Raw genomic sequence first — 13669 nt, forward strand, 5'->3', positions numbered from 1 at the left:
TGCCCTAAACAGCAACAGTTGACGTTCCAAATTCGGTAGTATAAGAAGAGTATTCGAGCTATGTAGAGACGCTATCCTGCTTCTTTCTCGTCATTCCCAGCACCTGGTTTACCATAGCTCTAGAATCTGAACATATAGGATGGTTCTTGTCATGCCTAGATAGACAGATCCGGAGACCAGGTAAGGAGGCCGTAAAGAAATTCCCCACCTCTCCCGTCACATTCTCCTAGGGGGGCACGGGCTTAACCCCTCTGTTGATCAATTGTATGTGACGCGATATGGGGCGGTGCTACGACATTCGGATTTTTGCACGCTTTACCATGGAACTGGTACTGTACTCTACGGCTTACGACTACGGGACGATGGTAACAGCTCTCGCTTATGATATAATAGTGCAGGAAAGCTTGGCATGGACGAAAACGACTAATCCATGAAAGCCTTGTGTGGGGGCGGTATCTAAACTCCTTTCGGCCAGTAATCTACATAAACTGTTCCAAATGCTAACGACTTCGCCATAGAAGGTCACGTCCTACCATAAGTGCACCTATCCGCTTCGTTTAAAAAGTTTGGAAATTCTTCAGAGGTAATAGTAACAAAACGGCCCCGAAGTCGTGTCCATAACGTTTCTGATTGTAGTGGATGGCGCAGCATATCCCAGATCAATCACATCGTCAAGCGTTGTGTAGCGGGATGCCGGCTTGTTGTTCCAGGTTATGTGTCCAAAGTTGCCCGCCTTGAGGTCACTGTGGCGGACAGCAGGGTCAAGAGTTTGCCTACGCGATTCTTGTGAGAACGGGGTTTTTGAGAGTCGCACTAAGAACAAATGAGGACAGGACATACCAGAGCGCCCACATTCGGTCCATCTGGCAGTGATGGAGCCAGAAAACAGGGTCACCGGGGGATGCAAAAAGATCGCTACTCGGATCGCCACTATAGTTATGTATATTAGCGCGGTCTACTTTGCGTCTTTGTTTTCTCCTTCTGACTCTCTTTTCTTCCAGCTCACTCACCCAATCGTGTTGTGAATACCGCCGTGAGGCCCAAGAACAATGTTGTTCGGGATGCCTTCGAGGAGGGCACGATACGTATCAATGTTGGCTTTGCCGAGAAGGTCTATACAGCTGATTAGTACTGGTTAGACCAGGCGATTAGTACTCTATCACTTACCTAGAACAGTAGTATAGTTTGCGTATTCCATGTTCATGACGCTTGCAATATCACGCGTCAATGTGCGCGGGTTATAGCCCAAGCCGCCGTCCGGACCAGGGACCATGCCCTTGACACCACCGACGGGACCAAGGTTCACAGTCAAGTTGGCAAAGGCACCAGTCGTGACGTTGCCGCCGCCATCTCCGGCCGGCAGCTGGATATCAGAGCCATTAGAGCCTGCAGGGGCCGTAATAACGCGGCCAGAATGCGGGAAGTAGTCTCCGTTGCCACCGAGACTTGTATCGCTGCCATCAAATATGGGAGAGTCCTCGGTTGCGTTGGCGTAAAGCGGCCAGTCCCAGTACTTGTAGCTGTCAGAAAGCGGTGCATGTGGAAAGTATCAAGTATTCACCACTTACGGGCTGGTAGCCTTGATAGCCACACTCATCGCGCAATGCCTTTTCGTATGAGTATACAAACCAGCGATGCCAAGCCATAAAGTTGCCGGAGTAGTGAATGGTTAGCGTCTGTTGGATATGAGTGGCAACAAAGTCATCAAACTAGTAGCGGTATCAGTCACGGATCTAGCCGAGAAAAACGAGAAATCCCTCACTCACACGGGACCTGGCACCCGAAGAAACGTTGGCCGGCGTGCGAGACGGCAAGATCATGAGACACTTGACGGCACCAATGTAGTCGAGTTTCTCATGTCTAGATAAGGCGCCACTGTCCGAGTCAGTGACAAGGGGAGGAAATGTAGTAAACAGCACAACCTACTATGCTCGGCGGTAAACAATCTTATCCGGCGTGCAGCTGGAGTTTGATTTCGTAGCGTTTAGCTGTAGGCGAAACTGAAACAGGTCCGTGATGTCGGCAATGACAGTTTTGACCGTTATCTCATCCTCGATCAGGTCTCGGGAACTGGACGGAACTGTAACAGCAGCAGCCACAGAGGCCAGGAGGCCAGCCGTAGACGCAAAAACAGGTGCAACCTTCATTCTGAAGAGACAGACCGCGAACTGGGTCAGCTTGATTGGAGGTATAGAGGTAGGGTCTCTGACCAGAAGAAGTGGCCTTTCGCAATCTCGTCAAGGAATTGGCCGAGTACATATAACAAGTTTCTAATCTCTACATCCCCCGGCTACCAGCCAGGCGAAAATAAAACGCTCACCATCTGGCAAACAATACGACGTTGATAATGGTGAGAGGAAAACCCTGCAGGTCAATCGTTGTCGAAACGAACTACTATGGCATGTAGTGGTATGCCTACTTCTTAAATGCTGGGCGGCTCCACAGTTATACGCGTGCAACAAATCGTCAGCAGTAAGTACTTCGTACGCGTATTCAGCGAACATACGGAGTACCCCGTACGGAGCAGTAGAAATCGCCGTGACCGGGCAAGATAGCTACGTCGTAGGCCCTTGGCACTGGTACTGCAATAATAGTTGTCTAGGTAGTGGGTTTGCTTTAGAAGGATCCACCTGTCACTCAACAAGGAGATCCGTAACTGGTCGGATCTGACCCGCATAGGGATCCCTTCCTGCCGCCATTATTGCCGGGTCACTAAGGGCGCATATACCAATCACAGTTGCAGAAAGCAGTAGCAACGTAGGAGCCGCTTGGATCGCGCTCTCGGGCCACTTACAAGGCAACGTGCCAGGATCGTACAAAATAGATGACGTTGGACAGTGGAGGAGGGTAGTACTCCGTAAAGAGTACACTACATAGTACGAAGTACTCCGTATATATGTAAGATAGGACCGTATGTAATACATGATGACGTGCCCTGGGGTTTCGTTCATCTTTCCGTACATACGGAGTAGTAGCGGCACATGGGAAATTCCACGCCTTCTAGCCAGTAGAGCCCGTGGACGGAGCCGATGTGGCCCAGACTGCTATCGGCTTTGCCAAGGAGACTATACTTTTTTGACAACGGTTAGTCTGGCTAGTGTGAGTTGGTCGATTTCTTTACTAAGTACAACGTATCTTACGAGTAGAATTGCCGGGCTTCTTGTTGCTGCCAATTCCGGAAGGAAGTATTGTCACCGTTCAACGTGCATTGGTTAAACCAGTTCGGGCAGCTGGTAATGGAGCAGACTTGAAATGCTCTTGGCAGTCCTCCAATTCGACAGGCCCACGAGTGCCCCTCCAATAAAATCCCTTAACTGCCGATCTCTGGTGCCATCGTTTTTCAAGGTAGCAGGGGTATCGAAAAAATTCGTACAACGTAGATCTCCGACGTGCATAAACCCGGTCGCACTACGAGTAGGCTTGCTATTTGCATATCGTAATACGAACAACATAGAATTGGTGGGCTTTACGACCAATGTCGACTATACTTGTTTTGTTTTTGCACTTGCTGGTTATTGCTTCTAGTCATGCTAATAAGTACACAAAGATACGAACAAATTCCTTTGCCAGTAATATGATACGCTTCCTATATATTAGACTGTTCTCTATATACTTTCTTCTAGACGATGCTAGTCGTATCGGTTTAGGGTTTTGTTGTACAGTCTAATAAGCTTATCAAAATGTCCGCAAGCTCCGACTGCAGCCGTCATACTATGGTACACCTTACAAAACAAGATGGTAAAAAAAAGCATACACAGTTTGCTTTCCATTTTCTTGTATATGATAATATAGCTACCACTGCGACACAGCTTACAGACTTGCCCGTGAAAGCTTGCAGTGGCCGTCAGAGCGTAGCAGGTTGGCCTATGCCCATCGGCTAGCACAAGATATGTGATAACGATCAACTTGCCCACCTGTTCACGCCTGAGTGCTAAAATGAAATCTATTTTTTGTCGTAAGTACAGAGCCGTGATAATATTAGCTTAACCTTCAGCGTGATTTCTAAGCACATGATCCTGACATCTTGTAGCTGTCTCTCTTGCCTATATTCTAGATCGCCTTGGCTTTGTTATTGAGACTCTTGTTGTTTAGGCACATCCTTCGATTATGCCCCTCCTCCCCCAGGGCCCGTCTTACCAGACCATCCATGAGACCAGCCGCATAAACCCTTCGTCACTGTCCACATCTGGCCATTCGCGGCTCTCGATTTCGCCGCGGGCCTTCTTGGCGCTTTCGTGCGTCTCTGCCGCAGCCTGCTCTTCCTGGCCTAGAGCGGTACCCATGAGGTTACCCAGGAACCAGAGCGCCCGCGCCCTGTGGCTCTGCATGATCGGTTGCGTACCGGCCATGGACACAATTTCGCGCAGAAGCTGGGCCGCTAACACAGGCTCACCGTCGTCGCGCAGCATCGTAGCCAAGATAAAGATGGCGTCAGCGACGCGGGGGCCGGCAATCTCGCCAAAGGTGCCGCGGCGCATAGTGATGGCCCGGGAGGCGAGCTCGCGGGCTGCGCTCCTCTTGTCTTTTCCGTCCTGTTTGTCCCTTTCACCTTGCAGCCAGAGGATTCGGGCCAAGAGGACAATGTCGCCGCTGTGTTTAGGATACTGGGACGTGGCGATCTGGTCTTGTGTCATGTCCTGGAGCTTCCAGCACTGCTGGATGGCGTCGAGGGCATTGTCGGCCTGACCGTCGCGCAGACAGGCCATGGAGCGGATGGCCAGGGTGCGGGACATCTTGGACGGGTCGTGGGCGTTATGAATGGCCGTGGCGCGATCGACAAAGTCAAATGCGTTATGTATATCGCCAGCCTCTGTGTATGCACAGGCGATGGAATCGTACACATCGGCAATGGGGGGAGAATCCGGGAGCTCGATGGCCTCGCGTACGGTGAGGGCCTGCTTGTAGGCAGCCAGTCCGGCCCGAGGGTGAGCGAGATCGACCGAGATGTGACCCAGATATCGGTAAGCCTGGGCCACGACGGGGCTGTTTGAGTCGTCGTCGATGCTGAGGCCAGTTTCGAAAAATGCTCTTGCTAGCAACTGCTGATCCTTTTCCCACAGGTACCTATGTTGTTTTGCTGGTCAAAATCAAAACAACTAGTATATAAACATGACTAGATTCTTGCAACTCACGCTCCCGTTCTAAAAATAAGTTCTGCCCAGATTTCAGCGTTGCCTGTTTTGATATTGTACTTTTTGGACATGTCCATGAGGAAAGAGACATGGGGCAGGATTTCACTGCAAGTCGTCCAGTAGGTGAAACCATGGCCCTGGTGCGGTCCTCTCGCGTTCCATGTGTTTGGAAAGCCGTAGTATAACAACCGCGTGGCCGTGTCAAAGTACATTGGGCGGTCCTTCTTGGATATGCGCAAAAACACAGCAAGCTGCACAAGGCGGTGCATCGAGAAAGATTCAGAGTATGAAAGTTTCGAAATCATGGATCCTCGGGTGAGTTCCACTACCGCTTCACTGAAACTATTTGCCAACAGTCAAGCCCGCGCAGGGTATGAACCACAAGACCACAAGATAGAGTTGACTTACTCAAAAGAGTCCTTCAGGAACTCAAAGTCTGGATCATCTAGCCCATTAGCATCCTCAGATAGGCAGACTAGCTTCTCAAGGATTTTGTCAGGGTCAAAAAAGACAAGTAAATTCTGCAGACGGGCCGCTTCGGCAGACAGTTTCTCCAGTGAGATTTCCCATGTAGTCAGCACCGTGTGGTCGTAGCCGACCAGGTTGTCCGCCTTGGCGAGCACTTTGTGGGCCGACTTATCGTATATCTTTAAAAACTCGGCATACGTGCAGCCTCTCTCGCGGATGAAGTCGGCGACTTGCGACACGGCCAGAGGCAAGCCGCCTAGCCGCTTGCAAATTTCTGCCGATGCAGCATCTTCCTCAGGCGAGGAGCAAATCGTACCGGACATGGCTACCAAAATGGACGGGCTAGTATCAGCGGGGAAGCAGCCCAGCGGCATGGTCTTGGTGGCCCATTTTGCCGCCAACACCGGTGATCGGGTTGTGATGATGATGGAACCCTTGTTGCTTGAAGGCCAAATATGGCGCAGCAGCTTGATGTCGTCGACATTGTCAAAGATGAGAAGAAACGTTTTTCCCGACGTGTTGAGCCAGTCTCGGACCACCTCAATGCTTATGTAGTCGTCTTGATTCGCTTCGCCGGCCAGTCCCAGCTTACGAGCGAGGTCGGACAAGCTCTGGATGAGCTTGATCTGGGACTCGGAGGCAATCCAAGCAATCAAGTCATATACTTGCATCGACGTGTTGGCGTACTGGAGAGCCAGCTGCGACTTGCCGACACCGCCGAGTCCATGGATGCCGACGGCCTGGAGCTGTGTCCTGGACGACGAGGACGGGTCCAGGCATTCTTGGAGGGTCTGCAGTTCCATCTCCCTGGCGAATAAATGAAGGTGGAGTCCGTACGGTACCGAAAAACAGGGAAACTTGGCAGGAGGACCCTTGTTGCCCTTAAGCTGCAAATTCTTAAAGGCGGCCACCGTTTCCACCGTGCGTGCTTCTCTAGAGAGCCGGATCATGTCTGCCGTCTCGTCCACTCGGCGAGACAGCTTCTGGATGTTCTCCACGACCATTGCAAAATCTCTGCTGAATTGAGACCAGGCATGGCGATTCGGGCCTACGTTCGGATTGTTGCGGAAAAAGGCAATGGCGTGGGCGCAGAACACAATCACTTCGCTGTACATGTCGAGGAGGGCCTTTTCGAGCGGCTCAGTCATGGGCAGCTCATTTTCGTACATTTGCATGCGTGGCAAGGCATGGTGCAGGGTCTCGAGCATTTTTACAATGTCGGGCAAAATGGGTTGCGCAAACTGAGCATCGCCGAAGGAGTCAGCCCGGTGACAAAGCAAAGAGGAAAAGCCAAAGAGAAAGATGGAAAATATCCCGTAAAACAGCAACTTACCTTGATAATGAGCCGAATGGAACCCCACAGAACGGCCGCCACCTTGCCTTCCATGCCCAACGCCCACGCTGCGAGAGCAGCAAAGTCATTGAGTCCAAGCAGGATGGGCCGAAGCTGCGATAGGTTCTTCGTCCATGCTCTGGATTGGTCGCTCTGACTGGGACTGAATGCTTCGATCTGGGCTAGCAGTTCTTCGGGGCTCCTGATGCGCCAGAGGTCTCTGTCAATGACAGCGGCTTTGATTCCGCCCTTGGCGAGCTCGTCGTAGTATCTTTCAATGGCGGCCAGCCAAATGCTGGTCGTAGGGCTGGACGGAGCGATGTCGTCCGTTTTGGGGTGCCCTTTGGAATTGGGATGAACGGAGGAGATAGACATTGTGGGCGGTGAGCTGCTCGAAAGACGCCGAAAAAACTAGCACCCAAAGAAATATGGCATGTACTCGTTTAACCGCACGAGGACGCTCTTATTAGACTGCTACTGACTCTCGTGGCTGCGGCTGCTTCCCCTCTTTTCGTCTTCCCTTCTCTCTGCATGAGGATGCTGTCGTGCCCCACAAGTTATCCAATCACACCTGGTAATCCAATCACAATTGGTTATCCAATCGCAGCTGACATTGGGCAGCGGTTAAATCACTCGTGTTTTTATGAGCAGTTCTGTAATGGAGGCGAGGCAAGGCAGGGGCTCAGCTTGCCGGGATGTTAAGCTGACGGGATATGTTCTCAACTCATGCATTGTGTCCAGAAGCCTCCGGTTTGCGAATTGTATTCAGAGAAAGGCAACAGAGTTGCAAATAGCGTAAAACCTATCACTGATACCATGTCTCACGAGCAAAGCCGCCTGCGGGGTAGCGCTACTGTCCACAAGCGGGCGCTAACGAGCAACACAAGTATGAGAGAATATTATGGGTTGTATGTGGATAACAGAGAATCAACTAACAAAGCTCTCCGTCGCTCTCTAGGACAAATCGCTTTAGCGAAAGGGCGACGGTCGATCGGTAACCAGGGGGGAGTGATCGATCTGGATTGGTATCGGCCGTGGCTACGAGAACAGCGACGCAAACATCCTGCGTTTCCCGACAACAGGAACGACAGGAATGACAGAAACCCCACGCATTTCGTCTTGGACGACGCCGACTTTGACACGCTCGAATCGGCGATATTGAAGCACATCCGTACCACTCGTGGCCTAAGCATTGACGACGTTATTGAGCACCTTGACTGGGACAGCCTGGATCTGGACGCTTCGCAATCTGGCCCATCGACATACTTCAAGCGGTCGCTCATCTTCTCCATTCTCGGGTGGCAATCGATGGTCTACCAGCCCGAGTTCAAGGTGTGCCCGGACAGCTCGCTCGCCATCTACCGCGCTGAGCCCGACTCGCGGCTCGTCTATGACACCTATACTGTGCCCGTCGACCTGTGCGACCGGCCGTTATACGTGCTGCTCAAGGGCTTTGGAAATCTGCTACCGGCTCGGTCAAAAAGCAACAGCAACTCCGCCGCCGCTGTCGAGAGCAGCAAGGCGGTCGCGTCGTGGACGGCTCTGTATCCAGACCAGATGAACGCGTACCTGCTGCACTCGCTGTTGCGCTGCAAGTTCCGCTGGGTGGACACACTGGCGCTGCACCTGGACTACGACAAGTCGACGCGAACGCTATCGCTCTTTTGCTTCCCCTCCATGTGCGCGTCGCAGCTACAGTGTAATCGCTGCGGTGCCATATTTGCCTTTGCTAGCACTGAGCTAGACGCGGCTGACCCGCGGGCTGACGAAAGCGACATTGCCCACTTTCTTCAAGAGGTCTTGGCCTCGTTCAGGCTGCTATTTGGCCAGTCGGCCAAGTCACGCCGACTCTTCCGCCTCGTGTACAACGAGAGCATGGCGCCGTTTGCACAGCCCGACAGTTTACTCCTACGGCTGTGCATGGATAAAAGACAGGCCGGGACCACTGAGGGGGCCGCCGAGGCTGCCGCATGTCTACCACAGGACCGCCGAGTCTACTATGCGGCCCGCGACTTTCCCGTCCTGTACGAACGCGTGGAGCTGCTAGCCAACGAGCTGAAGAGCGCCAAGCCCACAACGTTACGTGACCTGGTGCGCGACCGCCGAGATACGCTGCAGTTCTGGACCTTTTGGCTCGTGACCATCTTTGGGGGCGCAAGCATCGTGCTAAGCATTGTGCAAGCCGCCCTGGCGGTCATTCAGATTCTCCAGGCTGCGGGAAAGATCTGAAACTATTTGGTCGAAGGATATAGCGGAGGATAGAAAGGACGCGCTAAATGAGTGTGCAAAAATGGTTACGTGTACTGGTACGGAGTACAGAAGGAGAAAATAAATAGCCCCAAAGGCAAAGAAGGATACACAACTAGAAAGGCCTGCAAAAAAACATGTTTGAAAAGAGAATATCACGCCATAACCACGTTGCCTGTGCAGATCGTCTTTCCAGTAGACTCTAGTAGATGCCGTCGAGAAAGTCGACAACAGTGACCTTTGCCAGGATGTCGCCAACGCTCTTGGAAAAAGCTAGATGCACCGGGTCTTTGCTGACGTAGTAGTCTCTGTCCTCGGCCGACGCAAATGTCGCGACAAATCCATGAGTGAGACCATTCTGCTCTGGTTAGCTTCTAGGTGTCTATGTGTGCACATAATGGGAATTCTGTTATGGGGGAGAACGTACCTGCATGCCCTCGGGAGAATTATCCTTGCCACCCTTGAGCGACAGGATATAGGGCTTGTTGGTAGTCGGGTAAATGCACGAATCTTTGAGAGACAGAAAGTGCTCGCATGCTTTTTTCACAGCTTCTGGCTGGCTGTCTTCCTTGAACTGGAAGAGCACTGTATGGACGAGAGTCATGGTGGATGGGGTGGATACAAGCATTCGGTCGTGAGGGTCGTAAGGGTTGGAATATGTCCAGATTCCACAAATGGTGAGAGACACGGTGATCAAGGTTATCAAAGCAACGATGCGCGAAATCGTGGGTTTGCGTGATAAAGGCATGGTAGTTGGGTGCACTGGAGGTCCGGAGTAATATTTCCATGACCTAGACGGCGGCCACGCATTGGAGGACGTGGATGATGCGGCGGGGTAGCGGGGAGTAGGATAAAAAAAGAGTTGCTATGTATCTTACTCCGTAATAGGACGGCGTTCTCTTGCTACTGGGACTGTAATAGTTCGGAGTAGTAAGTATCTTACAAAGTACACCGAACAAATAACAATACGGATAGGCCCGTATAAAATCCGAGAGGCCGGGAAGCGTATGCGCCGCTTAAACGAGATTAAAGTAGGAGGTAGTGATAATAACGAAATAGTGCCCATTTGGCCGGCTAGCACCACCTAAGGTGGTGCGCGTTTTATAACGCGCACCCTGGGCGGGGCACGAGTATAGCTTTTCCGCCCCCCCAGTAAATAGGGACACTGCCTCCTATCGGCCCCTGTAACGACGCCTACATATATTACTACAAGGCATGGTCTGCAACGTACCGGAATCATGTCGCAGACCGACTGTGCTCCCAGTACTCTACTGATGCCCATCGCATGTGGTCGATTCTGACTGGCAAGATGACCAGGGCCGAGGACGGCTCGTCCTGGCTGTTTGATCTTGGGTACAATGACTTGTACACTAGTCTCTTTTCCCTCATCATTGCGATGATAAATGCGATCACCTGTTGGTACTCCATAGATGACGACTACCGCATCACTGGGGTCATCGACTGGACCTTAACTGTCAACTTGCTCATCTGTTCACGCTTAAGTGCTAGAATGCAATCCAATTTTGCCGTCGGCACAAAACCGTAATAATACTGGCTTTGCCCTTCAGCGCGAGTGTCAAGCACACGTGAAATAGGCATCCTGTAGCTCCCTGTCTATATTCTACTTTATTGCTACGTACCAAGCCTACGGCTACCGCTATTGAGATGTAAGAGGACAATACATGCCCCTTTACTAGCCATTTTTTTTATCTCTCTAGGTAAAGTGTAGACGATGTGGCGCAAGATAAATGCTTTCTCTAACGCTAAGTACAAGAAAACTAACACACTCCCATAATATACAGATGTTTTTCTAACCTCAGCAGAAGGAATCGTCTTCCAGATGTTTCAAGCTTGTCTCTAGGGCAGAATTATCTTGGCAATTTCCGCCTGTTTGGCGTAAAGACTCTCCAACTCCATTCTCAACGTCCCTCTTTCTCCGGTGGGTGTCTCCGAGGGTGACCTGCCCTCATAGAATTTTCGTTGTCTAGAAATCGGCGGGGATGTAAAACTCGCCAATTGTGAAAAATGACGCCGCTTCTGGTGATCAATGAGGTTGGCCTTTCTTGCGAATCCTTGGACGTGACGGTTGCATGAAGTGATAGAGCAATAGTGCTTCTGTGATCCGTGAACCTCACGATTGTGTCGATCCAGACCACCCTTAGTACCAAAGCGGGTGTGTCTGCATGCTGGCTCTTGACAGATGTAAGGCTTATTGTGTTTGTCTTCGTGCTTTCTGATATTTGTCAGTGCTAGCATCAGGATACTCGTAGGAGGAGAGTTTACAGACCGAATTTCAACGTCGGTGAGGAACTCGCGATCTTCTGGGCACCCGGACCTTGAGCATCGCAGTGGGGACCTATGACCAGCGGTGTTTCCTGACTCGATAGGGGCAGCAATCGTAGGGGTTTCTGCAGTCATATTATAGTCGAGATATGTGTTGAAGCAATGTTGCTGTCTAAAAAGGGTTGTCAGATACCTCGCACCCTATAATGCGATGCGATTATTTGATTTAAAAAGGTGGTCAAATGGATTAATATTGGCTGCTCGTGGCATACCCTGCAGTATGGCACTGGCTATCGTGGAGATGGCCGAACGGATCATCGTTACCCGAAGGCACATGGCTCACATCTGTATATTTGTGAGTATATACTTGAAGGAGGGGGTGCTTTGAAGTTTCCAAGCTCACTCCTGTTGTTGTTGAAAGGAATATTGATCAAGTGTGAATCTGTAAGACAGTTAATAGTGTAAGATAAATGACTCGATTCATAGTCCCTCTGGCTGCTCACAAGCCAGGAGAATAGGTGGTGAGACAGTCGAAGGTAGTGAGGAGGGACGAAGACGAAGGAGAATGGCAATGTAGAGGTTTGATGGATTGAGGATAGGTTGTGAGATGTGTTGACATTTTCACGTACTGAATTCGACATCTCGCTGACCGACAGGCTGCCCAGGCAAGGAAGCACCTTCTAAACCTATAGTACATTAGCAGCGGCGACTTGTGGGCATTTTTTTCTGATATTCGGGGCTGCCTCACACGCTGAAACAACAAGCGATTGATTTGTATTAGTGAGAACCGAATTCGGGTCTTGGAGGATTCCAGGGTTTGTCAAATTGATGTTAGTGAAAGGGAGGCTTGTAAAATCGAGGTAAGGTGTCTGAACGCTGAAGTTAGTAGTGTAGTTCTCCATTGTGCCTGTAGTGATGGACAAATACTATCTTACCTTCACGCAAAGGGGTCAAGTTGTGTTTATAGTTTTTACGCAAATGTTGGATGGAAAAGACATCGTTCTTGCTTTCTTGCTCCAAAAGCATAGTCATTGATCCAAGGAGTTACGAAATTATTTATACTCTCCAAGGGAAACGGCTTCTTTTAAAAAGTCTGTACAGTAACCCATATGGTCACGTGCAACATAACCTCTATTAAAATTAGAGGGGCAAGACGACCCAAGGCAGAATCCTATAAAGCTGCAAGGCGAAGTGTCCTGATTTTCCACCTCGTATAGAGCGCCCAAGGAAAATATCCCTAACTCTTAAGGCAAGCGGCTACTTTTACCGCTATTTCGTATCATGGCTTGGTACGCAAAGTGGCAAGACGGACCTTGATTCTTAGGTGGAGAAAATTAGTAGCGGTATGACTTAACACGCGAGCCTGAAATTTCCAACCGCCCAAGGCATTTCGTCTCACTTCTTGGGCGAAGCACGAAATCCTTTGCATCACTACCAGGTTGCTAGAGCGGGGTTGGGACAACTACTTGGGTTTTAGGGAATTACCTTAGTACAATGGGGATTCTGACATAAACACAGACCTGCGGGATTTGTATCCTGCCAGCTTTTCCTTTCAAGTGCCTGGAACCTAAGGAAGTACAGGACGAGGCTCGAGACATCCAGCGGGTCAACAAGGGACTACGTTTCCCAGTCCTATCAAATCTTTCTCACCTATACGGAGTAGTGGTCGCCATGCAACTTTGTCATGCGTTCGTAGCAGACACGGCCTCATCAGCGATTGCGAGACACTTCCGCACCTGTCGCCTCGCGTATGGCGAGTTTTCCGAGGTGGCTGACGTAGGCTTCTCAACCGAGACGTGGAACGGCAGACAGTCCTGACAGCCAAGTTCTTCTTTCACCCTGTACTCTTCCCACAGCCTGCTCGGGTACGAGCGACACCGTATGCAGATGTTTGTCAGGTATTTACTTGGTTCTGTGTGGCTGCGCGCCACTGCTGCTGCCGTCACCGGAACTGCTGTGGGATTGATGCGTGCGCCACCAAGGTTAGGGAGGCTGGAGCTTTGCCAGCCTCACCGGCCGCCACCATTAGTGCAGGCCGAGCAGAATACGTGGCAGCATGACAGAAAATGACAGAAAGACTGGCTTGTTGGCCCCACAGACGTTGTCGAAGCAATCCCTGTTGCTAATGCACGGGCCGTAAAGGCGCCTTGGCTAGACTCGAAATCGGCCATGGAGGCATTTAGACATTGGCCACGCGCTCAAATTC

General features: G+C 50.9%; 5 protein-coding genes across 5 annotated transcripts; 1 reads left to right on the forward strand and 4 right to left on the reverse strand.

The window, feature by feature from the left end:
- Window positions 1–577: 577 nt before the first annotated feature.
- CMQ_5632 (tyrosinase) lies at window positions 578–2147 on the reverse strand (the record flags this gene model as incomplete). Its single annotated transcript, XM_014313219.1, has 7 exons — window positions 578–773; window positions 841–930; window positions 1011–1113; window positions 1168–1513; window positions 1569–1709; window positions 1767–1875; window positions 1927–2147. 7 exons carry the CDS (start codon window positions 2145–2147, stop codon window positions 578–580), a joined length of 1206 nt encoding a protein of 401 aa, XP_014168694.1.
- A 1986-nt stretch (window positions 2148–4133) lies between these two features.
- On the reverse strand, window positions 4134–7308 carry CMQ_5671 (tpr repeat-containing protein; the record flags this gene model as incomplete). The annotated part of the gene is made up of 4 exons (XM_014313258.1): window positions 4134–5064; window positions 5133–5474; window positions 5541–6841; window positions 6934–7308. 4 exons carry the CDS (start codon window positions 7306–7308, stop codon window positions 4134–4136), a joined length of 2949 nt encoding a protein of 982 aa, XP_014168733.1.
- Window positions 7309–7749: 441 nt separating this feature from the next.
- Window positions 7750–9162, forward strand: CMQ_5730 (uncharacterized protein; the record flags this gene model as incomplete). Its single annotated transcript, XM_014313317.1, has 2 exons — window positions 7750–7819; window positions 7892–9162. 2 exons carry the CDS (start codon window positions 7750–7752, stop codon window positions 9160–9162), a joined length of 1341 nt encoding a protein of 446 aa, XP_014168792.1.
- Window positions 9163–9382: 220 nt separating this feature from the next.
- CMQ_5570 (stress responsive a b barrel domain containing protein) lies at window positions 9383–9808 on the reverse strand (the record flags this gene model as incomplete). Its single annotated transcript, XM_014313157.1, has 2 exons — window positions 9383–9538; window positions 9608–9808. The coding sequence occupies 2 exons, from the start codon at window positions 9806–9808 to the stop codon at window positions 9383–9385; spliced, it is 357 nt and encodes a 118-aa protein (XP_014168632.1).
- A 3337-nt stretch (window positions 9809–13145) lies between these two features.
- On the reverse strand, window positions 13146–13634 carry CMQ_5807 (uncharacterized protein; the record flags this gene model as incomplete). Its single annotated transcript, XM_014313394.1, has 2 exons — window positions 13146–13414; window positions 13595–13634. The coding sequence occupies 2 exons, from the start codon at window positions 13632–13634 to the stop codon at window positions 13146–13148; spliced, it is 309 nt and encodes a 102-aa protein (XP_014168869.1).
- Window positions 13635–13669: the final 35 nt, after the last annotated feature.

The sequence above is a fragment of the Grosmannia clavigera genome (genome assembly GCF_000143105.1).
Source record: "Grosmannia clavigera kw1407 unplaced genomic scaffold GCSC_89, whole genome shotgun sequence".
Classification (NCBI taxonomy): domain Eukaryota; kingdom Fungi; phylum Ascomycota; class Sordariomycetes; order Ophiostomatales; family Ophiostomataceae; genus Leptographium; species Leptographium clavigerum.